This window comes from Macrotis lagotis, chromosome X (genome assembly GCF_037893015.1).
Source record: "Macrotis lagotis isolate mMagLag1 chromosome X, bilby.v1.9.chrom.fasta, whole genome shotgun sequence".
NCBI lineage: Eukaryota > Metazoa > Chordata > Mammalia > Peramelemorphia > Peramelidae > Macrotis > Macrotis lagotis.
In genome coordinates this window covers 306191434-306218283 of record NC_133666.1, presented here as the reverse complement: position 1 = coordinate 306218283, position 26850 = coordinate 306191434, and the positions used below count along the sequence as shown (strand labels likewise).

At 35.2% G+C, this 26850-nt stretch overlaps 1 protein-coding gene across 3 annotated transcripts in view; it reads right to left on the bottom strand.

Moving 5' to 3' along the window:
• MYO5B (myosin VB) overlaps window positions 1-26850 on the bottom strand; it is a 565377-nt gene that overhangs the window by 356948 nt on the left and 181579 nt on the right. For all 3 annotated transcript variants that reach the window (XM_074208686.1, XM_074208684.1, XM_074208685.1), the window contains exon 2: window positions 2675-2785. In XM_074208686.1, coding sequence (XP_074064787.1) covers window positions 2675-2785 — 111 coding nt within the window. The remainder of the gene's footprint in view (window positions 1-2674; window positions 2786-26850) is intronic.

The window sequence follows — 26850 nt, the reverse complement described above, 5'->3', positions numbered from 1 at the left end:
CATCTTTGTAAGTGACTTGCCCAAGGTCCCAGAATTAAGTATCAAAACTATTTCCATGACAAAACTATCAAAGTCTTTCTCCCACTGAGGGAGGAGGGAATGCCCCTTGTTATATCCATTTCACAAATAAATTCTCTGGGAGCCAGTTTCTTTAAGTGATAAGATCAAGGTGACACAAAATCAGGGGTCAATTTATTCACCATCAACTCAATATCTTATTGGATGCTCATTATTTGTGCAAAACTGTCTTATAAAATATAATCTCCTAGAAGTTTACAATCCAATTAGGGAGACAACTGAATTTTTGACAATAACTGCTTGACAGGGGCCAAGCTGATTGGTTAAGTAAACAAATGCAATGGAGATCAGAAGAAGGAGAAAACAGCTGTGCCTAGAATGGGTAGAGAAGTGGACCCAAGTGAAGCACAAAAATGAAATTATTTATATGGCATAAAGCAACCATAACAACAATAATAGTTAGCATTTACATAGTATTATTGGGTTAGCAAAACTATATAAATATTATCTCATTTGATCTTCACAACAGTCCTGGGAATTAGGCATTATTAGTGTCCTCCTTTTATTGATAAGGAACTAAGGCTAAGAAAAGTTAAGTTGCTTTCCCAGGGTCATACAGCCACTACAGGTCTGAGACTGGATTTGAACTTATGTCTTCCTGACTCTGGGTTATCCACAATACTACCTAACTGTAAAGAGAAGAGTAAAAGATGACTAAATGTTATCTAGCCTAGTAGACCGAAAAACTAGTGGTGATACCAATGAAGGGGACATAATCCAGAAAGGGGCTATATTGAGTGTTATAATTAGTTTGCTTTGGGGCTTTTTGAATTCAGGGTGACAGGAAAATACATAAGGATTCATGTCCTGTAGACAAGTAGAAATAAGGTACTGATATAAAGTCAGTATTGGAAGATGCTTGACTTGGGAGTCATCTGTGATTCTCAAAGTTACCAGAGAAGAAAAACTCTTACAGAGAATTAAGAGCTCCATGAAATATCATGTCATCAGAAAATCCTCCCACGTAGTTTTACTTCATTGTATAATCTAAGAGTCATTTCCTGACACCTGGAGTGATTCTCTTGTTGGGATAATATAATTTGTAGAATTCAAAACTCTAATAATCCTTTCTGTGGGCATGGAAAAATGAAAATTAGCTACATCATACTGGTGTTTATTTCATATAACCCTTGGAAAGGGGTTTGTGTACACATAATTTAATGAAAACCAGTATCTATCATAGTACCATGCAAATCAATGTTCCATTAACTTTATATATTTCCCCCTCAGTTGGTTAATAAACATTTATTACACACTTATTATGTCCCAGGTTCTTTTTTGGGGGGATACAAGAAGAGGCAAAATACATGCCCTGCTCTCAAGTAGTTCACAACTTAATGAGGGAAACAATAAGCAAGCAAATATATACAAACAAATAATATACTAGAAAATAATCAACAAAAGGAAGGCACTGGAAGTAAAAGTAGGTGGGGCAGGTTTCCTGTAGAAAAAGGAATTTTAGTTGAGACTTAAAAGGAATCCAGGGAGGGCAGTAGACAGAGATGAGAAGGGAGAGCATTCCTGACATGGGTGAAAGGCAGACAAAATGCTCAGAGGTGAGAGATAGAAAGCTATATTCATAAAACAGCCAGGAGGATTGAACAATATATGGTGAGGAGTAAGAAGATAGGCAAGGTAGGGGAAAGGGCATTAAACAACTAACATAGGATTTTGTTTTTGATCCCTCCTCATTGTGCTCCCTCCAGACTCTGCCTCCATTCCTCAGTTATCTTCTCACCCTAGAAAGTGTCTCTGCTAAGCTGGTCCCCCTTCTCTCATGGGTGTGTCCCTTCCAGAGCTGCCATTGAAGCCAAGGTTCCTTCTCCTCTAAATTCTACTTCTAACTCTCTAGACTTTGCAACCTTGCCCCTGTGCAAGTTTCCTACTGTCTGCTTTCAGACTCTCTTTACATGTTGTTTTCCCCTAATAGAAAGTAAATTCCTTTAGTGAAAGAACTGCCTTTCTTTTTCTTACATTTGAATCCCCAACAATGAACACAATACCTGCACATGGTAAGTATTTAATAAATATGTGTTGCTATTCAGCTTAATACTATAGAAAGAGAGGTTTAAGAAAGAAAGCTAACTGTAATAGCAACTGTGGGAGAAATATTGAAACAACTTCTCTGGAGGACTTAAGATAAAGAAGGCAACTCACCCCTGAAACAGAGCCATCAGAATGTGAATACAGACTGAAGTACATTTTTTTTCTCTCTCACTGTTCTTGGGGTTTCTTATCTTCTTGGGGGGGGGTTATGGTTACTCTAATAACAATATTATTGTAATAATATAAAATTAAAAATTAAAAAAAGAAAGAAAGCTAAAAGCGGGAAAATTTTTCATCATAAATTTCTTGAGTTTTAAGGAAATATGGCTTACAAACATTCCTGGCAGCCGTTTCTTTAAAATATACCAATTACTTTCAATGTATTATCACACTACACAAAAAGGCAAATATTAAGTATCAAATTAGGCCTTACAACTTTAATAGACTCCCTTGATAGGTAACTGCACATACAGAATCCTTAACATCCAAAAAGTACAGGATTTAGTTCCATTCATTATCAATCAAGGTCACTGACAAGCAAAACACTTACAGTTTCATCTTCAAATTTAAGATGGAGAACCTTTTCACCCTCCTTGTAGTCCTTGACTATTTCTGCTGATCGCCAAACTTCATCAGGATCAGGGATCCAAACCCTTGTAAACTGAAAGATAAGATCATAAATAAGTCAGATTCAAAGTGTTAATTTTCATTTCCCTTAAAGAATTCCCTTGGACATTCTTTTTTTAATCAAATTTTAATTTTTCAATTAGAAAACAATCTTCCAGAGGCAGAGCCAAGATGATGGAGTAAAGGCAGGGACTCACCCAAGCTCTCCCCCAAACACTCCAAATACTTTTAAATAATAACTCTAAACAAATTCTAAAGAGACAGTACTCACAAAGACTGAGAAAAACAATTTTCCAGCTCAAGGCAACTTGGAAGATCAGTTAGAAGGGTCTGCTGCACCAGGGTGAGAGAAGAGCACAGAGTAATACAAAGTACACCAAAGAAACCTGCCCCAGGCTAGCCAGGAATAGGAAGCGGGGTGACTAGGTCAGTGGCAGCAATGGTGATTCCAGACCTCTCGGCTCAGACATTGCCAATGACAATTTGGAAGGTCAACAGGAAATCTCTGTCTCACAATTCAAATACCATGGAGATTGGAGCAAAATACAGCACAGACCTCAGCAGCACAGATCCAACACCAGCAGACCAGGAGCAAGCCCAGGAGTCACTGAATCAGCAGAGGCAGCTGCTTCCAGAGCCCTTAGCCCATCCATGGTAAAGGGATCAGAAGGAGATTACAGGGGGCTCATTGCTATTACTGAGGAAGGATTCTTTTGCCTTGCCTATACTCAGATCTGAGTCACAGTCTGAAAGGAAGTTCTAGGAAGAGGAGAAGAAATATAACAGAGCTTATTGCCACAGTGGAGCAGACACCCTCCTCACAGTTCCGGGGTAGAAAGGAGTGCTTGGTATCACCCACAGAACAGAGAGCACAGGCAAGAAGGGTAGCTATAATCTCTCACAAGACCTAGGAAGAACTGAAAACTTGCAGGTCCCTAGAAGTATCTCTGAAAAGAGCAGCAAAAGCCCTCAAAAGCTTGAAACAGTGTGTCCTCCACTCTGGAAGCAGGGCCCCACCTTAAGGAAGAGTCAAAAATCAAGTCATAGACTGGGGGAAAGAGCAAGTAACAAAAGAAAAACATCCAACTTTAGATAGTAACTAGGGTCATATGGAAGAACAAAATATATACTCTGAAGAAGATAACAATTTCAAAGCTTTTTGACTTTCAAAGTCTCCAAGAAAAATATGAACTGGGCTCAGACTATGGAAGAGCTCAAAAAGTATTTTAAAAATCAAGTTAGGGAGGTAGAGGAAAAATTTGGAAGAGAAATAAAAAAATCTTAAAAACTAGACTGGATCAAATGGAAAAAGAATCAATAAGAAGAATGCCTTAAAAAGCAGAATTTGCCAAATGGAAAAGGAGATACAAAAAGCTCATTGAAGAAAATAATTCCTTAAAATATAGAATGGAGCAAAGGAAAACTGATGAGTTTTTTGAGAAATCAAGAAAAAATAAAATAAACCCAAAAGAATGAAAAACTAGAAGAAAATTTGAAATATCTCACTGGAAAAACAACTAAGCTAGAAAGAAGATCCAGAAGAGATAATTTAAAAATTATTGAACTCCTGAAAGCCATGACAAAAAAAAGAGCCCAGACATAATTTTTCAAGAAAATATCAAAGAAAACTTCCCTGATATTCAAGAAGCAGAGAGTAAAATGGAAACAGAAGAATCCACTGATCACCTACTGCAAGAGATCCTAAAATAAAAACTGCCAGAAATATTATAGCAAAATTTCAGAGCTTCCAAGTTAAGGAGAAAATATTGCAAGCAGTCTAAAAGAAACAATTCAAATACCACAGAGCCACAGTCAGGATAACACAAGATTGAGCAATTTTTACATTAAAGGATCATGGGACTTGGAGTATGATACTCTGGAAGGCAAAAGAGCTTGAATTACAATCAAGCATTAACTACTCAGCAAACCTGAACAAACTTCAGGGGAAAAGATGGACATTCAATGAAATAGAGGACTTTCAAACTTTCCTGATCGGAGTTGAACAAAAAATTTGATCTTCAAACACAAGTCTCAAAGTAAAGTATAAAAAAGTAAACAGGAAAGGCAAATCATAGGGACTTGATGTTGAATTGCATATATTCCTGCATGGGAAGATGATACTGACAACTCAAATGAGCTCTTATTTATTAGGGCAGTTAGAAGGAACATATATATAGACAAAGTGTAGATGGGAGTTGGATTTGAAGGGATAATAAATGTATAAGATGGAGTTAATGGGTGAGAGAAGAATGTACTGGGAGAAAAGGAAAGGGGAACTAGAATAGGGTAAGTTATTTTGCATAAAAGTGACAAGAGAAAGCTTTTGCAGTGGAAAAGAAGGGAGGTGAAGAAGGGTAAGTAAGCCTTCCTCTTATCAGAATTGGCTCAGAGAGGAAATAATATACACATTCGAATGGGTATAGAAATCTATCTATCTTACCCTAAAAGAAAGTAGGAGAAGAAAGGGATGTGAGTGGGGGGGGGCATGGAGAAATAGGTGAAGACTATGGAATAGGGAAGACTATAGAATGGGGTAATTAGATGCAAAACACTTTTGAGGAGGGAATGGGTGAAAGGAGAGAGAGAGAAGAGAATAAATGGGGGTGGGAGGAATAGCATGGAGTGAAATACAGTTAGCAACAGCAACTGTGGGAAAAAATATTGAAACAAGTTTTTCTGAAAAAGACTGTATTCCTCAAAGAACTGAATTAAATTTATAAAAAATAAGTCATGCCTCAATTGATAAATGATCAAAAGGTATATGAACAGTTTTCAGATGACATTATCAATGCTATCTATCCAAATCATTAAAAAAAAGTCCTGAATCACTATTGACAGGATAAATGTGGGTTGAAACAATTCTGAGGTACTATCTTATTGGATCACCTATATCAAATAACTTGCTTTCTCAATAAGGGGGATTGGGGTGGGAGGAAGGGAGAGAATTTAGAACTCAAGGTTTAAAAGTGAATGTTGAAACTTGTTTTTGCATATAACTATGGAAAAATAAAATAAAAGTTAAAATAAAACAATCTTTCTTTCTTCCCTCCCATTTTCTCCCACATAGAAAAAAAAGAACAAATCTGATATAAATATGTATACTCAAGAAAATAAATCACCACATTTGACATGTCCAAAAGAAAACATGTCTTAATTTTTACCAAATCTATCACCCACCCAAGTAGATATTATGTTTCTTCATGAGTCCTCTGGTATCATGAGTCTTCTGGTCTCTGTGTTGATAAGAGTTTCTAAGCCTTTCAAAATTTGTCTTTTCAATATTGTTTTTTATTAATTATTCTTCTGGTTCTGCTCACTTTACACAGTAACATTTCATTAAAAAATCATGAAAAATAGTTTCCTTCATCATTTTTATACCACAAAAATATTCTATCACAGTCAAAAATCAAACTTAGTCATTCCTCAGCTGATGGTTACACTCTTACTATTCAGTTCTTTGCAATCACAAAGAATTACTAGATAGATAGAGAGATAGATAGATAGATAGATAGACAGCATTTTTGAACATAGAGACTTGAATTATCCTGAAAAGAGAAAAAAATTAAGATAAAAAGGTTTCAATGAATTTTCATGATTGCCAGATACCATGAATATCAGGAAATACCCCACAACAGATTTAATATGATAGGTTGAGAGAATTTAAGGGATCTGTATTCCTTCTCGTCCACCCCAAGGAAAAAATCCAAATATCAAAAAGAAGTGAAATAACTTAGAAATCACAAAAGAAGTTAAAATTCAAACCAAATAAAAATACATAAAGAAAAATATGAGTACAAATAAAAATATTATACAGCAATAAAATCTGCTAAATTACTAAAAATAACAAAGACAAAAGAAACTATATATGGGCAAGTCACTTAACCCCATTGCCTTGCAAAAACCAAAAAAAGAAAGAAAGAAAGAAAAGAAAAGAAACTATATAAAATAGTCTCAGATATGTCCTCACCTGGATACATGGCAAATTTCCAGAAATTGGGAAAGAATTGTAAGCTTAGAAGAATCACAGAATCAATTTTAAAAAAATTTTCAAATAAAAAAAGACCTGTGAGGAAATTAAGACTTAAATAGTAAGACAAAGGATAAGAAGTAATAATGAAGAAAATGAACACTATATACAGTGGAATAAATATCCTTTCCTAAAAACATGAACTAGATTTACTAAGAAGACAGAATTCCACACAATGTAGAACATTTTTGTACTTCTACATGATCAAAGGATATAACTAAATTATCCAAAATATGGGAAAACATGTGGATTCAATTGACAAAGCTGGAAGGTTATGATAGAAATTACTGACATCCTAGAGGATATGGAAAAATAAAAGTTTCAGAATCTATAGTTTACCCAGTGATCAAAGATTCTAGGGAATTCTTATCAGAACCAAAAATGTAACATGCCTATACACATTATTGTTAAATTCCAATGTTATGCAGATAAGCAAAAATTTTATTATAAATTGTAATAATTATATTACTAATAAAATTGTCAAAATAATGAAGAGTTCATTTAGCATCAAACCATAACATAACAAAGGTCTGTTTTTTAAGGCAGGATAATAAAGTATTGCAAAAACTGAAATACAAAATTAAGAAACATAAACCACGAATCTAGCAAATGAAGGCAAATATTGAACACTTGAGAAGCAAAGTTTGAAGAGTTTACAATGTTAACAGCAAACAATTTATCTAATCCCCACTAAAGTAGCAGGGGGAAATTTCATATATAAATGTGTGTGTATACATAGGAATGTATATATAAAATAGGATATTATATATATATATATATATATATACATATATATATATATATAAACATACATATGTAGTTCTATATTTCACCAAGAATTAAGAGAAACTGAAATGGTAACATAATAATATTGAAGTAGGTAAATATGCAAAGTGTGCAAGAGTAATTTCTAAGAGCAAACTTCCAGTGCAGAATGTCCCTCTACCTCTCAGTCCATCTATGACTCAATTGGTAAGTTCTAGGGAGTTTCCTGATGCACAGAGAAATTAGGTGACTCATCCAAGAACAAAGCTATTAATTGTTAGAAATGAGATTTTAACCCATTTTCTTTTCTCTTTTACACCAGGCTACCTTTATTGTATTAAAATAACAGAATGAATCAATTGGAAAGAAACATATCCAAGAACACAAGATACTTATTCAAAGACAACTTCAAAATAATATTAACAAAAACCAAGGAAGAACTGAAGATGGGACAATATCTGCTGCTAATGATTAGGATGAGCAATATTTAAAAAAAAGCCAATACTTCCAAATTAAATTACAACCTTAATGCAATAGTGTAATTATCAGTCATGATTTCAAAGAGCCAATGATGAAGCATACTATCTACATCCAGAGAGAAAGTCTGGAAAAAATGGAAAAAGACATACATTTTTTGAGACACAATCAACTTAAGAATTTGCTATGCTTGATAGAGCATGTTTGCTATGATTTGATTTCTTTTTTTATTCACAAGGAAGGAGTTCAGATAGAGGAGGAAAGGGAGGAGTAGAGATAGGGTAGCCAAAATGAAAGGGGAAGAAGTAAAGTTCATTTAAACAGATTTTTTGTGCACCAAAGAAAAAGAAGGCCATAAATGATCACAGACAAGTAAAACATACTTGAAATGAAATAGAATTATGTATTTAAAAAGAAATGAAACCAGTACATTATATAGAAACAAAGTTTCATGCAAAAATAATTTTAAGGGTAAGATATGTTCACACTTTAAAATATTGGGAAATGAAATCACTATGCAATTGTAATTGTGGGGATAGCTATATATCACCACAACAAACTAACTATATCGGCAATGTAAAAATTTTTAGATTATTTTCTTTTAAACACAAGCAAAAAGGATGATTAATATTTTTGCCTCAACTGTGAAGGAGAGAAATTATTATCAATAATAAGGAAATGCACTTTCTTCTTTCCTTTAAGAGGTCGGGACACCTGCTGTAAACTGGTTTTATTCTTGTTTTTGCTTTGAAATAAGTGACTATTCACAAAGATTTGGGAGTGTATCCAGTGCTTAGGGAATGGAGGATTGTACTGTAAGGTATACCCAGAAATAATGATATAAGAACAGAAGGCATGAAAAATCTTTATTTCATATTATGAAATCAACTTGTGATTGTAACAACACTTTGGGGGTATGGCAAGGGTCTTGCTACAGAAATGACACAAAACATGAGAAACAATTAAATCTTTCAAAAATCCAGAAGGGTCTTCTGTTATCTTCTCCACTATATTCAGGTGGTGAAGGCAAGTTCTTTTACAAGTCAGTAATTAGTAGAACAAGCATTTAAAATGTGTTTTTAAATGTTTCTAATTGGTTAATGGCAACCTTGCCAAAATCAACTCTATAGCTATTAAAAAATTACAGTCAGGAAATCATCCAAGTCTAAATCTAAATGTCACCAAATGTCTCATAAAGATGATATGCTTGTGTGTCTGTAAATATCAACAACCACCAAAAAAAAAATCCCACTTAATCTCTCACATGCATCCTGGTTTGTAACCACATCTTCCTCAATTGGCCCATTTTTGTCAGTGAGGAATTTAGCCTTGGGTTAAGTGGTCAGGCAGGTAAGCAACATCATTACCTAGCCTAATTTCCATCTAAGCTAACCCATTAAAAATAGCACTTCTCATGGGCTGGGGTGAGGGGTGGGAGGGGAGAGAAGAGAGGAAGGGTAAGAGAGAAGGAGGGAGAGGAAAGAAATAGACAAGTATAGAAACGTGAGAGAGAGAGAGAGAGAGAGAGAGAGAGAGAGAGAGAGAGAGAGAGAGAGAGAGAGAGAGAGAGAGAGAGAGAGAGAGAAAATATGAGAGCATGGGAGAATTCTAGATTGCAATCAATTTTCTTTCCTATATCCCAATGCTCTTTTGAAAACTACAGGTTTCTAAACTGAACACTGTTTTGATAAAAATATTAGTTTACAATACATTTCACTTTGAAAATTCATTTATATTAAAGTCAGAAAATACAAATTCGAATTCTTGACATTTTATTCCACTTGATAAAAAGCAGCTATTTTTTGTCTTCGGCACTGGGATGAAGGCACCTCAGGACATCTCCATAGCCATGACCCAGTTTCCAAGGGAGCTTCCCTTAAATTCTTATGTTCGAAATATCAAAGTCCTTCTTACCTTGAAATCTCCAGAAGAAACTTGACAGACTCTTTCCCCAAGGTGTGTATAAACATTTACTATCAGTTAGTTCTTTTTCACACATCCTACCCATCATCTTTTGCTGTCTCTGATACCTACCACTAAACCTAACTGACCTTTCAATAAGGAGTTGCCTGTTAAAATTTAATTATACTGCTCATTCCTGCTGAGTTCTGAATAATGTAACCAAAGATCTCCCATCACCAGATGAGACATAGCATTAATACAAAACAAGGTCTGCATTCAATTCCACAGTACATGAGAAATATTGCAAAAAAGTAAATGGACAAAATTTGTCTTACTCTCCCATGAAAGGACACACATTTGGGTGACATGGAACTGTCATCATCAAGATGCCAGGTAGGTGACCAGTATTCCAGTCCTAGTTCAGAAATAATGGCTTTTGAGCAAATTATTTAAGCTTATCATCATGACATGAGAATTAAGTATTACTGTCTTGAATTATGTTTTGTGCTGTTATTTAATGCTACTTGAATTATTTACATTTTTCAAATATAGTTGTCTTGTGTCCTCAACTAGGCTAAAGCTTCCTTTAAAGAGATGGGGGTGCACTGTTTCCTAGTAAATCTAATAGAACTACTATAGTACTTTGTACTAGGAAGTTCTACACAAATATTTGCTGGTTAATCACTCTGGGCTTTTCCCCTCCTTATCTGTGATATGGTGATTGTAATAGCTGTACCTATTAAGCTCCTTAGGATTCTGTGAAGATAAGAGAGAGACATGAAAGGACTTGGAAATAACAGTGCAACATGAATACAAGCTATTTTTAGCTTATTTTAATTAACAAGATATTTCTGGAAACTTTTTTCTTTTTCATGAAATCTATTAATATTTCATTGCTGAGTTGAGACTTGAATATGACTTGTTTAACCCTTTAATTCAATCCTGGCTTATTGCACCAGCAATGTGGAGTCAAGTTTCATTTATTTCACTGAATGGGATAGGGAGTGGGGGGGGAGCCAACAAGTTTATTTAGTTAAAAAATGCCTCTAAAATGTAATTTAATAAAATAGAAACCATAGGAAATATGAGAGTTCTTTAGTCTGTATGAATACAACAAAGTAAGCAACCTATCTCTAAATTAAAAAAAATCTTCCCCTCACAAATGGACAGACAGGCAGACAGACACACACACACACACACACACACACACACACACACACACAAAAGAAATCACATAGCAGAATACAAAAGAGTAATTCTGTTGACCTCTCCAAGTCTTAATTCCTTGTCCATCTAACCAACAAAACAATCCCTGCTCTCAATGAGTTCATATTCCACAAGAAGGGAAAATACAGCATATATATGAATATAAGTAAATCAAGGTATCTGTGTAGGGAGACACACACAAAACTGAGACATCATGGAGGAGATGGCACCTAAGATGTTCTAAGGTATTCCAATGAAATTCTACTTGTCTTATCTTTCAAACTCCATGGACCCTGATCTACCTATGGTAGTGATGGTGGTAGCAGTGTTGGTGATTATTTCCCCCTTTGACAGATTTACTAGTTATAAAAAGAACACTCCTTTTATTCCAAGACAACTGCTAGATAAAACTTCCTAATTGGTCTACTTGTATCCCATAAGGCAATATTTTATTCCCATAAGGCAACAAGCATATGGAAATGAGACAAGTTATCTCCTATATGACCCAATTACAAAACCACACAATTTACCACCAGTCCCTGTTCTAATGATATTTACTTCAATTTGACTAAAATAGGCATAATTGTAGGCTTGGTCTAATTAGCCAGGGTTTCTGATCTCAATGAGACAATATTGTAGAACAGAGTAAAAACTGGATTGAAGAATCCAAAGACATGGATTTGATTACAACTCTATCAGCAACTAGCTACATGACCTTGGATACTTGTCTCCATATTTATAAAATTGGGGTGTCTATACCCCAATGCCTTTTTAGGGATGTTAAAAGGAACAAATGAGGATATATGAATAGGAAAATTTCAATATCAATTTAAGCCATTATGAGATCCTTAGCTCTATCAACACAAGGAAGAAGAAGCTCTCAGTTCTTTCTATCACTGTAGTACACACTGAAGCATCAGCCTTATACAGAAAGAGCAGGTGACTGTCTTCAAGGAATTGTTTTGAAACATACTAAAACCCTACCTATCATAGAATCTCTCAAAATTCCAGTCTATGCCCCTTCACTATAAAAATAAGAATCATTAATAGGAGACAGGAAATTAAAAGTATGAGAATGCTAATATACCAAGTCACAGAGATAAGAAAATGTCATCTAGACCTCACCTAGTATGTTAGTATGGTTGGAGTTCAGAATTCATAGGCATATATATTTAGAGTGAAAAGCAACCTCAATAATCAATCATTCCAAACCTCTCATTTTTTAAATGAAGAAATAAGAGACCCAGGAGAAATTAAATAACTTGTCTAAGTTAATATAGGTAGGAAGGAAGATATCAAAGATTCAAACTCAGATCTAATTCCAAATGTGTTTAGAAGAAAAGATGAAACTGTTCAGAGATGGGGGAGGGGAGACAAAGAGCAAAAAATGGCATAGAGAAACCAGAAAATTGTTTGAACTCTCCCCATTTTCCCCTCAGAAACATTAAATCAAATCTCACTGATGCCACAGAAAGATGTAGTGAAACAATTTTCCCACTTAATGTAGTTTAAAAGGACTTAAGGAAAGGTCTTTCTCACTTGGGTATAAAGGGAGCACAGTCCAGTGCAGAAGTATTGAGAAAAGCCAGCAGAAGATTCTTAGCCACAGCATAGATCAACAACCAAGGCCCCATGGTCCTGGCTCAGCAGGTCAATAATACATCAAGTCAGTTGTGAGTCCTCCAGCCCTAGCACAGAAGGCAAACTGTCATCCCCAAGGACCTCCCCGCCCCCTCCCCACACATACATAATAGACATAACTAGATCAGGCCATTTCAGTACAGTGAGCAAGTTAAGTGTCTCAGAGGCATCAGGAGAAGTCATTGACCAGGGCCCTGGCCTTCAGCACAAGAAGTTTGGACCATATACCCTATATCCTAGGAGCTGAGTTCAACCTTAAATGGCACAAAACAGACTAAAAAATGAGCAAAAAAAAAAAGACAGAAAAGAGCCCTGACCACAGAAGGCTACTATGATGACAAAGAATATCAAAACACAAACTCATAAGAGGACAAAAATGTCAAAATACCTATAAGTGAAACCTTACAGAGGAAGATGAATTTGTCTCAAGTCCATATTACTTCTTGGAAGAGCTCAAAGGGGATTTGAAAAATCAAATAAGAGAAATCGAAGAAAAATTGGAAAAAGAAATGTGAATTATATAAGACAATCAGGAAAAGAGTCAACAACTTAGAAAAGGAAGGACAAAAATTGACTGAAGAAAGCAACTCCTTAAAGGTAGAACTGGACAACTGGAAAATGAGGTACAAAAGTTAACTGTTTAACAAAATAATTTCATAAGAAATTAGAATTTGAAAGCTAATGATTCTATGAGATATCAAGAATTTGTCAATAAAATCAAAAGAATGGAAATTTTTTTTCAATTTGAAAATACTTCATTGGAAAAACAACTGACCTGGAAAATAGAACCAGGAGAGATAATGTAAGAATTGTTTGATTACTTCAAAGCCATGAACAAGAAAAGAACCTTGGCAACATCTTTCAAAAAATCATCAAGGAAAAATGACCTGATATTTTAGAATCCAAGGGTAAAACAATCATTGAGAGAATCCACAAATCACCTTCTGAAAAAGATCCCAAAATGAACATTCTAAGGAATATTGGAGTCAAATTCTAGAACTATCATGTCAGTAGTTGAAAATACTGTAAACAGCCAGAAATAAACAAATAGAAGACTTAAGAGAAGGATTACAAAAAAACAGCTAAGAGAAAAGATGTTATTTGAAACATGTTTCTAACCCTATATGGGAAAACGCTACTTGTAACTCTTGAGAGCTATATCTCTAGGAGGGCAGTTAGAAGGAGTCTACTCACATAGAGGGTGTGGGTAGAGGTTGATTTTCATGTGATGACATAAAAAAAATTTAAGGGGTTTAAAAAAAGCAATTGCATTGGGAGAAGATGAAAAGAGGAGACAGAATTGGGGAAATTACAACACATGTAAAGGCACAAAAGACTATTAAAATAGAGGAAAAGAAGGGAGGGAGCATTGTTTGAACCTTTTTAGAATTGAGTCAAAGAGGGAATAACATGCATACTCAGTTGGGTGTAGAAATGTATCTTATCCTATAAAGAAGTAAGAGAGGAAAGGGAAAAGAAAAGGAGGCGTAGTGGTAGAAGAGAGGGCAGAAGTAGAGGAAAGGGGAAAAGAAAAGAAAGAGGGAACTGTTAGTAGAGAGGGAAGATTAAGAGAGGTGGTGGTCAGAAGCAATACACTGTGGAAGGACAAGGAAAAAGGAAAGAGAAAAGTATAAATAGGAGGAAAAACAGAATGAAGGGAAATACACAGCTAGTAATCATAAGTGTGTATGTGAATGGGGTGAACTCTCTCATAAAATGGAAGCAGATAGCATTGAATTGAAAACCAGAATCCTATAATACAATTGTAAGAAACACATCTGAGGCAGATACACATAAAATAAAACTAAAAGACTGAAGCAGAATATATTATGGTTCAGCTGAAATAAAAAAAAAAACAGGGATAGCAATTCTGATCTCAGATAAAACAAAAGTAAAAATAGATTCGATTAAAAGAGACAAGGAAATTATATCTTACTAAAGGTACCATAGACAATTAAGTAATATCAATATTAAACATCTATGCATCAAGAAATATAGCAATATAAGCACACTGGGAGATCAAGCAATAGTTTACCCGTCAGTTCTATGGAAAGGGAAGCAGTTTATGACCAAGAAAGAGATGGAGAACATCATTAAAAACAAACTAGATAATTTCAATTACATTAAATTAAAAGTTTTTGCACAGATAAAACCACTGTAACCAAGATCAAAAGAAATGTAGTAAACTGGGAAACAATTTTTACAGCTAGTATTTCTGACAAAGGACTCATTTCTAAAATATACAGAGAACTGAGTCAAATTTAAAAAAAAACCAAGCCATTCCCCAATTGACAAATGATCAAAGGATATGTAAAGGCAATTTGCAGATGAGGACATCAAAGCAATCCATAGTCATATGAAAAATTGCTCTAAATCACTACTTATCAGAGAAATGCAAATTAAAGAATCTCTGAGGTACCACCCACACCTCTCAGACTGGCCAATGTGACCAGAAAGGACAATGATCAATGTTGGAAGAGATTTGGGAAATCTGGGACATTAATACATTGTTGGTGGAGCTGTGAACTCAACCAACCTTTCTGGAGAGCAAGTTGGAATTATGATCAAAGGACAACAAAAATGTGCATGCCCTTTGAGCCAACAATATAACTACTGGGTCTATACCCTGAAGAGATGATGAAAAAGGGTAAAAACATCACTTGTACAATAATATTTATAGCAGCCCTGTTTGTGGTGGCAGAGAATTAGAAATTGAGTGAATGTCCATCAATTGGGAAATGGCTTAATAAAGTGTGGTGTGTGTATATATATATATATACATATGTATATGTATATGTATATATATGTGTGTATGTATATTATACATAATATATATTAAATATAATATACATATGTGTGTGTGTGTGTGTGTGTGTGTGTGTGTGTGTTGGAACACTATTGTTCTATTAGAAACCAGGAGGGAACGGGAATTCAGGAAGCCTGGAAGGATTTGCATGAACAGCTGAGAGAGCTGAGCAGAACCAGAAGAACACTGTATACCCTAACAGCAACACAGGATGATGATAATGGACTTGCTCATATCAATGCAACAATCAGGCACAATTTTGGGATATCTGTGATGGAGAATACCATCTGTATACAGAGAAATAATTGTGGAGTTTGAACAAAGATCAAAGACTATTACCTTTAATTTTTTTTTAAAAAAAAAAGTCACTTTATTATGTAATTTTGCTATCTCTTGTACTTATTTTTTTCCTTAAGGATCTGATTTCTCTCTCACCACATTCAACTTAAATCAATGTATACCATGGAAACAATGTAAAGACTAACAGATCGCTTTCTGGAGGGGGGGAAGGGAAACGAGATTAGGGGGAAAATTGTAAAATTTAAAATAAAGAAGGAAAGAAAAAATATAGCAATCCAAATTCTTAGATGGAAAGTTAAGGCAGTTACGGGAAGAAATCGAAGTGAAGGACTTCAACCTCCCCCTCTCAGAACTAGATAAATCTAACCACAAAATAAACAAGAAAAATTTAAGCAGGTGAATAGAATTTTAGAAAAGTTAGATATGAAATTAGGTGGCATAGTGGATAAAGCACTGGCCCTGGAGTCAGGAGTACCTGGGTTCAAATCCAGTCTCAGACACTTAATAATTACCTAGCTGTGTGGCCTTGGGCAGCCACTTAACCCTGTTTGCCTGGCAAAAAAAAAAAAAAAACACTTCGAAGGTTTGATAAAAATGGAGTGTTTCTTAAATTGCTAAAAAAAAAAAGAAAAGTTAGATATGATGAACTTCTGGAGAAACTTTAAAAAGAATAGAAAGAAATACACCTTTTTCTTAGTCATACATGGCACATAATAGAAAAATTGACCATGTATTAAAACATAAAAACCTCAAAATCAAATGTGAAAAAGTAGAAATATTAAATGTATCTTTTTTAGATCATGCTGCAACAAAGTCATCAGCATTTCTAGATATTACAAATAAAGACCAGCAGCAAGAGATAGAAAGAAAAATTTTGCTTAAAATAAGTGTAGATAATATGAAATTGTATTCTATCTGCCAAAGAAAATCCAGGAACTACATAACAAAATTACAAAACACATTTCACACAAATAAAGTCATATCTAAACAACTGGAAAAGTATCAATTGCTCATGGATAGACTGAGCCAATATTATAAAATGGCAATTCTACCTAAATTAATTTCCTTATTCATTGCCATACCAATCAAACTACCAAAATTATTTTATAAAACTAGAAAAAACATAGCTGATCCAAGCATTCTGGAGAGCAATTTGGAACAATGTTCAAAGGGCTAAAAAAACTTTGCATACCCTTTGATCCAGCAATACCACTACTAATTTTCTATCCTGTAATAAAAAATATTTATAGTAGCTTTTTTGGGGAGGCATAGAACAGAGAATTGAGAAGGATGCCTAACAATTGGGAAACTGGACAAGTTGTGGTATATTAATGCAATGGAATACTATTGTGCTATAAGAAATGATGAGTAGGTAGATTTCAGAAAAACCTCAAAAGACTTACATGAATTGATATAAAAGGAAAGAGAAAAGAAGAAAAAGAAGAAATGGGAGTAGGAAGACTCATCCTCCTGAGTTCAAATCTAACCTCAGACACTTACTAGTTATGTGATTAGGGCAAATCATTTAATCCTGTTGGCTTTAGTTTTCTCATCTGTAAAATGAGCTGGAAAAGGAAATGACAAACCAATTCTGAATCTTTTCCAAGAAAACCCCAAATGGGGTCATGAAGAGCCAGATACAACTGGAATAATTTAACCACATTCATTACAACTACCACCACCACAATGAAAAAAAAATAGGAGGCTGCTGAGTGAAGTGAACAGAACCAGGAGAACACTGTACACAGAAACAGCAATATTGTGTGATGAAAAACTTCGTTCTTTTCAGCAATACAATGGTCCAAGACAATGTCAAAGGACTCATGATGGAAAACGCTATTAACATCCAGAGAAAGAACTATGGAATCTGAATCAGACTGAAGCGTACTATTTCCATTTTTTTTATTTCTTGCAGTTTTCCCCTTTTGTACTGATAATCCTTTTACAACATAACTAATCAGGAAATGTGTTTTACATGATTGTCCATGTATAACCTATAACAGATTGCTTATTATCCTGGTGAGTAGGAAGTGAAGAAGGGGAGAGGGTAATATTTGGAACTCAAAATATTATAAAAATAAAACAAAAAATTGAGGGCAGCTGGGTGGAATAGTGGATAGAGCACAGATCCTAGATTCAAGAGGACCTTAGTTCAAATTTGACCTCATATTCTTGATACTTACTAGCTGGGCAAGTCCTTGGACAAGTCACTTAATCACAATTGCCTCACACATAAAAATAAACAAATAAAAGGCTAGTTGAAATAATTAAGAATTTAAAATGAATGTTGAAAACTAAAAAAAATGGGAAATATTTACAAAATAAATAAAATTACAATAGAAAAAAGTAAACAAAAAAGTAAAGAATAGTATATAGACAACTGGAAGGAAGGAGGAGAAAGAAATTCTCTAACAAAATTGTATCTAAAAAAGATTAATTTTAAAAAACTCATAAACTCTAGTACAATTGTAAAAGGAAAGGAGGGCTCTAATGCAGATATTTCATAGCATTTAGAGGCAGAACCTTATTAGATTATCTATTACAACTCCATCTTATATTTAAGGAAACAGACCTATGTGACATATATAGTATCAAACTGCTGAGACAAACTAAATGCTTGCCTATCTACAAGAGGCTTTTTGACAATGTGAGCAAGGCCTAAACATCTGAATTGTAAAGCCACCATGGGAGTCACCACCACCAGTCCTGGAGTGGAGAAGAGAGAATGGAAAATTCCTTTGATCATTAAGCAACTTCTTTGTTAATATAAATCACTATATACTTTGGTTGTTTTCTAAATGGTTCAGGATCTAGCATAGTTACTCCCATGCTTTGGGAGCTACAGATAGAACCTCATCAGAAAATGAAATCACAAAGTCAGAGGGCAGGAATGACAGTGTCTGTGTTACACATACAGAAAATTCCACACCCTTAGAGCATTGAACATACATTCTTCAACAAATAAATGTGTGATAGGTGCTCCAAAGGTTATACAAAGACCAAAAAATTCAAACAGCTTTCACCTTCAAAATGTTTATATTCTACTGTGAAAAAGAAAATGTAGTACTTGAACTCAATTTTGAAAACAAAAACTAAGGAGGCTCTGAGGAAGAATCATACAGAATTTGAGAATTAGAAGGGATGTCAGCTGTCATCACACACTATACACAAGTAGTGGTGGTAATGGTAGTTAAATTGTTCCAGTTGTGTCTGACTTTTCAAGATCCCATTTGGGGTTTTCTTGACAAAGATACAGAAGTAGTTTGCCATTTCCTTCTCCAGCTTATGTTACAAATGAGGAAACTGAAGCCATCAGAGTTAACTGACTTGCTCTAATCACATAACGAGTAAATGTCGTAGGCCAGATTTAAACTGAGGAAGATGAGTCTTTGTACTCCAGGCCACTTTATGCATGCACTATGGCCCCACTATAACATGCCTAAAAAATGATAATTCAGATTCTGTTTGAATATCTCCAAGACCCCACTACTTCTCCAGAAGTCCATTCCAATTTGGGTTCTAATTATTAGGAATTCTAATTCTATTAGTAATTCTAATTATTAGTAAATCTGTATCACTAAACAATCTATATTGACTCCTTCCAACTTGTATCCTTTGTTTCTAGTTTTTAAGAATTAAAACAGCTATCAGAATCCCTCAGGTCTTCTCTTTCCCATGTTAAACATGCCCAGTTCATTCCAAAGATCTTGACATCATGGAGTCAATATTCTTCACCTTGAAAGGAGGAAAGGGAAGAATCAGGACCAGAGGGGCAGCCTGTATATAGGCACAACAATAAAGCAGGCAAAGTTTGACTGTAACACAGAGTACACAAATGAGAATAATGCCGAAGCAAGTTGGAATCAAATTGTGAAGGGCTTTCAAAATGAAATAAAGGAGATGTACTTTATTTAAGGGGTAATAGGGAGCCACAGAAACTTCTCAAACAATGGACAATCAAGTCAGACCTATTGGCTGTAGGAATAGCATTTGGTAGCTGCATGAAAGATGGAATAGGAGTCAGAAAAACAATTTGGGAAGGATATTGCAATAGTACAGGAAGGAGGTGATGAGAGCCTGAAGTAAACAGATGATTATTTGCCCTCAAATAAACCAGAACCTTCTTGATTCAAATATTAACCCTCTTTGCCTGCCTTACCAATGTAGAGTAGATTTGACTCCATGTTTCCCCCCAAAATATCACTAATCTCCTTTCAGAATTTGTATGCATCTAGTTTCCTTCAGGAGTCAATGATTTTTTACAAAGTGACATGCTAAATCACCACTAAGCTCCTCAGTCAGGTAGGCTAAGTATGTTGAGAAGTATGTGGAAAACAAAGAGAGTTGTGGAGAGAAGTTTTTTCCTAAACCTTTTAAAATGAATTTTGTTGGTATACTTTCTTGTTTTAGGGGCTGCTAGGTGGCGAAGTGGATAGAGCACTGGTCCTGGAGTCAGGAGTACTTGAGTTCAAATCCGGCCTCAGACACTTAATAATTACCTAGCTGTGTGGCCTTAGGCAAGCCACTTAACCCCATTGTCTTGCAAAAAACCTAAAAAAAAAAAAAGATTACTTTCTTTTTTTATATTATCTATATTTCCCAGCATATCTTTCTCTTCACTGTATCCTGAGCCATTCCAAAGGAAAAAAAAAAAGTGGGGTGGAGTTCCCCACAATCAATACACCTAAAAAGCACAATTTCATATTCTTGATCTCCACTCCACTCTTACTACCCAGAAAGAAGAGAGATGTCTGCTCTGAGCTCTTTTTTTGCAATCCACCTTGTCATTTCAGTTTTGTAGTATTCAACTATTGTTTAAATGGCAAGAGCTTTATAAGAATCTCTGAGTTCAGGTGGGATAAAATGCAAGAAGCAAGAACTGAGAGAGCTGACCCCTAGAGGAAGATGTTGCAGAAAGGGAAAGTAAATTCTTCCTCCTCCTTCTCCTCCTCCTCCCCTTCAGTGCAGCTCAATTCCCTCCCATAGAGAATGTGGCTGCAGTTAATTTTCATTTAATTACTTGAACTAGCAGAGTGAATGTTACTCAAGATCAACTCCAAGATCACTTAGACATGTGGGACACCCCAGAGCACTCCCATCATCCCAGGAAAAGAAGACAATATGGAACATTAGAAAAGAGAACTGAGAATATCTACAGAAAGGATACACACACACACACACACACACACAGACACTTTGCAGCTAAAGAAGGGAAGGCAGAGATAAAGAAAAATTATTCATTTTGCAATGTCCAAAATCATAGATGACAGTTATACAATACACTTCTATATAAAAATAGTTGAGTTATATAGAAATGACAATGTACTTTATAAATTTTATCTCATTTTACCATAACTTGGAGAAGTAGGTACTATTATTATCTCCATTTTACGATAAGGAAACTGAGGGTGAAGGGTCTTAACTACTCAGGGTCACACAGTTACTAAGGATCTCAAGCTGTACTTAAACTCAGGTCATTCTGACTCCAAGATTAGCATGGTACCACCTCCTTCCACTACATGTTTACCTATAAATATTATGTCCATACATCACATTAATTTGATATATCTCATAATAGATATTATGTTTACAAATTGTCATCTCCAGATACAGTGTGACAACTGCATGTTAATCTGTCTATAAATGTATGGATACATATTAACCATACACACAATGCCAAATTGTATGTAAAGTCATATAAAATCTGTTTTCAACACTGATTACAGAGACTGACACCATTCAATCCAAAGTCAGAAGACAGATGGGAGAAAATGTGCAAAATTTAGACATCAGGGTCCATGGTTAGCTGGGCATTTTGATTACTCACTGTCTGATTTAGAGATGGTAATCTTGGATCTAAGAGAGAAATTGAAAAGGAATTGATTGAGAGATTGTTAGGATATTGTAGGACATGACACATGCAGGGGCATAGTATGGAAAATGTTTTAAATTACTTCATCTACTATATAAAGCATTTTGTAAAATACTATATGAATGTGTTATTACTCTTCAAACTATTCATCAAAAACTAAAATTAATCCCTTGCCCTCTTCCCCAAACTAGCTTGCTTTCCTAATTACTCCATTTCCCTTACAGAACCACTTACAACTTCTCAGATTATTTCTTGGAGTTGCATTACAAAATTCAATTTCTTTTATCCTGAACATAATCACTACATCACAAAATTCTGTTGTTTTCTTTATATTAGTCTCTTCCTTTTCATGCCCAGGATCACCACTTCTGACTAGGTCTTCATCACCTCAAACCTGAATTAACACCAAAATATTCTAATCATTTTTCCATCTCTAATTTCTTCCTAATCCATTACATCTTGAATACTGATGGAATTATCTTCTGAAAACTTTTTTGTTTTATTTTTAATCATTCTGCTCAAGAAGCAATAAGGGTTTCCTCTACTATATGGTAGTTCCTAAACTGAGATCCATGAATTTTTTAAAAAGATATTTAGATAACTACATTCTGATATAATTTATCTCCTACTTATTTTATTTTATGCATTTAAAAACATTATTCTGAAAAAGACTTCACAGGCTTTACCAACCTGCCCATGTGGACCAGGAAAGAAAAATTTTTAAAAAATAATAGTGCCGTGACTTACACATTAAATTCAAAGTTCTTATCTTGGTTTTTCAAAGCCATATTTACTCCCTTCTGATTCTGTCTACCATTGAGTACCTTAGAACATGAACCCCATGATCTAATCAGATACCCTCTACTTGGGTATGCTCTAGTCTCATGCTTACTTCTCTGACTTTGCTTAGCTTGTTCCCTTACCTAAGCAGAGTAGGTTACACAGAAAAAATATATTCAAATAAATCAATAAAAACATATATTCAAGGAAATTTCACAAGATGATCTAATAAATAGGAAGATTAGGAGAAGTCTCTCATAGAGTTAGCACCTGAGTTGAGCCTTAATGGAAAACTGAGAAATGCTAAGTCTTGAAGAGGGAAAGCATTTCAAGCATTAAGGGAAGCTCTTTTCTTCCTATCCAATCAGTCAATTAGCATTTATTAAGGGCCAACATTATGCTGAGAACAAGGGACACAAAGAAAGGCAAAAGATAGCCCCAGCTCTCTAGGAGTTCACAGTCTACTGGGTGGAGACAACACAAGGATGTACAATCAAGATTTACATAGGGAAAGCACTAAGATTAAGGAGGATTGAGAAAGGTTTCATGTCGAAGATGAGACTTTTGCTCATCCTTGAAGAAAGCCAAGGAAGCTAGGAAGCAGAGATGAAGATAAATTCAAGTTTGGGGTGGGGGTGGGGGGTGGGAGCGGTGAGAAAGAGAAAACAGTGAAAATGCTAGGAATTGGGAAATGAATTGTTGTATATGAGGAATAAAAAGAATGCTAGTGGAGGGAAATAAAATTGGAAAAGTAGAATGAGAGCAACTTTGAAAGCAAAAATTTTAAACAGCAAGCAAAGGATTTTTTATTTGATCCTACAGGTATAACAGGGAATAAATGCACTTGACAACTGATTGAAGAGGAAGTAAAAACAAATAGTCAAGGATGACACCCAGGTTTGTAAGTTTGGGAGACTACTAGTGGTACCCTAAATAGATATAAAGTAATTAGAAAGAGGGGAAGGTTTGGGGGATAGTGGTTGTAAAGAGTATATGTTGAATTTAAGATGCCTCTGACATCTTTTTGAAATGTCTAAAACACCAGTTAGAAAGGTTAAGACTGGAGGTCATAAAAAAGGTTAGGGTTGGGCAAGGAGATCTGAGAGTCAACTGTATAAAGATGATAAGAAAAATCTTGAAAGCTGATCAAGTGAAAGAGAGAACAGGGAGAAGAGATGAGGGTCCAGAAGAAAACTGGAAGGAACCTATTGTTAGTACGACCTGAATTGTTACTGGGGGGGTGGTGGTGATAGTGTTTATCCTTAGTTCCCCAAGAGGATCAATGAAATCACAAGGCTGATGTGAAGATCTAGCATAGGAGGCAAAAGAAGTGGTCAGACAGGTAGGAGAAAAGCTTGGAGGGAAAAATTGAACAAAAACCTAGAGAGAAAAAAATATCAAGGAAAAGAGGATGATTGACAGTATGAAAGACTACAGAGCAGTCAAAAAGAAAACGATTGAGGAAAGGTCATTAGATTTGACAATTCAGGGTTCATTAGAGAGAAGAGAAGAGAAGAGAGAGAGAGAGAGAGAGAGAGAGAGAGAGAGAGAGAGAGAGAGAGTAATTTTGGTTGAATGACAAGGATGTAAGCCTGACTGCAAAATTAAGTAGAGTGGGAAGAAAGAAAGTGAAAGCACCAAGATATGAAAGGTCTTCTCAAATGCTGCTCATCCTTAAGGCCCAAACTCAAATCCAACCCATCATCCATGAAGCTTTCTAAGGTCACTCCCCCCATAGACATACACAGTTATGTCTACTTTCCCTGAAGTATTAAGCACTAATTATGTGCCAGAGAAAGTGCCATGTTGAGGAAACAAATAGAAAACACAAGAAAGTCTTTATCCTCAATGAGTTTACATTCTAAAATGTTAATTTTTTTAATTCTAATATGGTGGTGGTGGTGGTGGTGGTATAGATGGGGAAAGGATAGTACTGATCAGGAAATTCACTGGGATGGTCAATGGAGTCATAGAACAATTTATAGGAATAATAGTATTATGTTGATTATTGTTCCCTGGGCATGAGAGAGAGGTGTAATAATAGTTGCGCCATGACATGAAGATGGCTGGGAAACAGCAGCAAACACTTCAGGGGAAAAAAATGGAAGGTTGGCCAATTGTAGCTAATGATCTAGAACAGTTGTGGGGAGAGCCATATTAGATGGAGATAGAGTCTGGAACACAGGCATATGGCATGAAGATGGCTAGAGAACTTGAAATGAATGGTAAACAGAATTAGATATAAATGCTAAAACCAGTGAATTGAATGAATCACCATTGCCTGCTCTTATTTATTCTTATCCAGTTTATCCTTCAGGTCCCAGGTTTATGTCACTTGTTGCCATTACCTATCTCTATTCTCAAAAAGCAGCTCCAGCTTTGAAGAGATTTGGAGTCACTCCTTGTTACTTATTTAAGTAAGTCAATAACTTCTCTCTGCCTTAATTTTCTTATCTGTAAAATGAGAGGATCAGTTCCTTCCAGCTCAAAATCCATAATTCATCAGAGAAACCATTTCATTTTTGCACAGCATACTAAGCCTCAGGCTTCATGTCAAGAAGCAGATTCTGGGATAAACTAACCTAACCAGGTCCTTCATTGTTAATGTTAAACAGGCTTCCTTCCCCCAGATTTAGTTTTCTGAAAACTACCACCTAACTCTTATTCTTTCTTTACTGGAAAAAAATACAACAGTATCACTTTTAATATGGCCATAATAACTCTAAATATTAGGTGGAGGGTAGGAGGATGGACAACTGTAGTAGAGTCAGAAGTTAGATATTCTGCAACTTTTACTCTTCTATCCCCTGTCATGTCAGGGAGTCACCAAGGCTGAAAAAACTTTATAGCTATGGCAGAGGAGCAATAGTCTGAGTTTCACAGACAAAGCAAGTCCTTTGAAGAAAAATACCAAAGTTTTTAAGCAATAATTCAAGATCTGAAGAATAGGATTAATATAAATGGGCTAAATGGATGGATCATAAAAATGGCCTGTGAAAATACACAGTTAAGAATTGTACACACAATATAAAATAATAAGAGTGACATTTTCTTTCCTTCAGAACAGTCACTAAATTTGACCAGCAATCATTTCTTAACTGAAGGCTAAGAAACTGAGCAGTAGCCACTTAGCTGCTTTCCTTTGAAAGTCCAGAAGAGGGGTGGCTAGGTGGTGCAGTGGATAAAGCACCGGCCCTGGAGTCAGGAGTACCTGGGTTCAAATCCGATCTCAGACACTTAATAATTACCTAGCTGTGTGGCCTTGGGCAAGCCACTTAACCCCATTGCCTTGCAGGAAAAAAAAAAAAACTAAAAGAAAACCCTAAAAAAAAAAAAGAAAGTCCAGAAGATTAAAAATACATGGAGCAAAATTAAGATGATATTATGTCAGTTTTGCTCAAGGCAAAATGCCTCATGTAAGTTCTACATTATCAACATCTTCCTTGTCTTCCTTAGACTCAGTTTCATGGATATCTCCTTCAAATACAACATAGAAAAAAAGAACAAAACTTCCTAGCCTCTTTCCTAATAGCTAAGCCTGATACTCCTATGAGACCATGAAATCACTCTTCAGACTCCTACATGAGGTTACAAATCACCATCTTAGACAAATGGAAGTCACACAATTTTGAATGATTATCAGAAGAAACTCATTGAGCAACCCTACTGCCCTGAAAGTTTCAAGTTCATCTAAATCTCTCATGTTCTCACTGACTGATCAATGAAAATGAAAAGAAGATAGGTCCCTCATTGCTTCTCTGTATAAAAGTCTCACACTTAGAAGGAAAGGGGCCTGGTAATGAGATGACTGGCATAATGAAGGAAAAAGAAGTTTCAAGGTGACCCACTAAACCACATTCCATATTTGTTACCTTCATTCTCTTTGAGGTTTTCCTCTATAACCTAACCAAAGAGCTTGGATAATAGTTACCATATATATGTTACTTTAAGGTTTTCAAAGTGCTTTTTGAGCCTGACAACAACTGTAAAAGCTAGGTCCTATTATTATTATCCCAAATTGAGGCTGAGAGAAATTAAGTGATTTGTTCAGGGTCACATACTAGTTAAGTGTCTAAAGCAGGATTCAAATTCCAGTCTTCTTGACTCCAGGATTTGCATTCTATCTATGCACTCTATGCATCATCTTTTTCTGTGCAGTCCTATACTTGAGTAAGGGAATCTTGATGATGATGCAGTCTAAATTTTCACAATCTACTCAGTCCATATACACATAGACACATATACACATCCATATAGGCACACACATATACAATCACATAAAAATTATTGCTTATAATAAGTTTGGTCAAGAATTTTGACAGA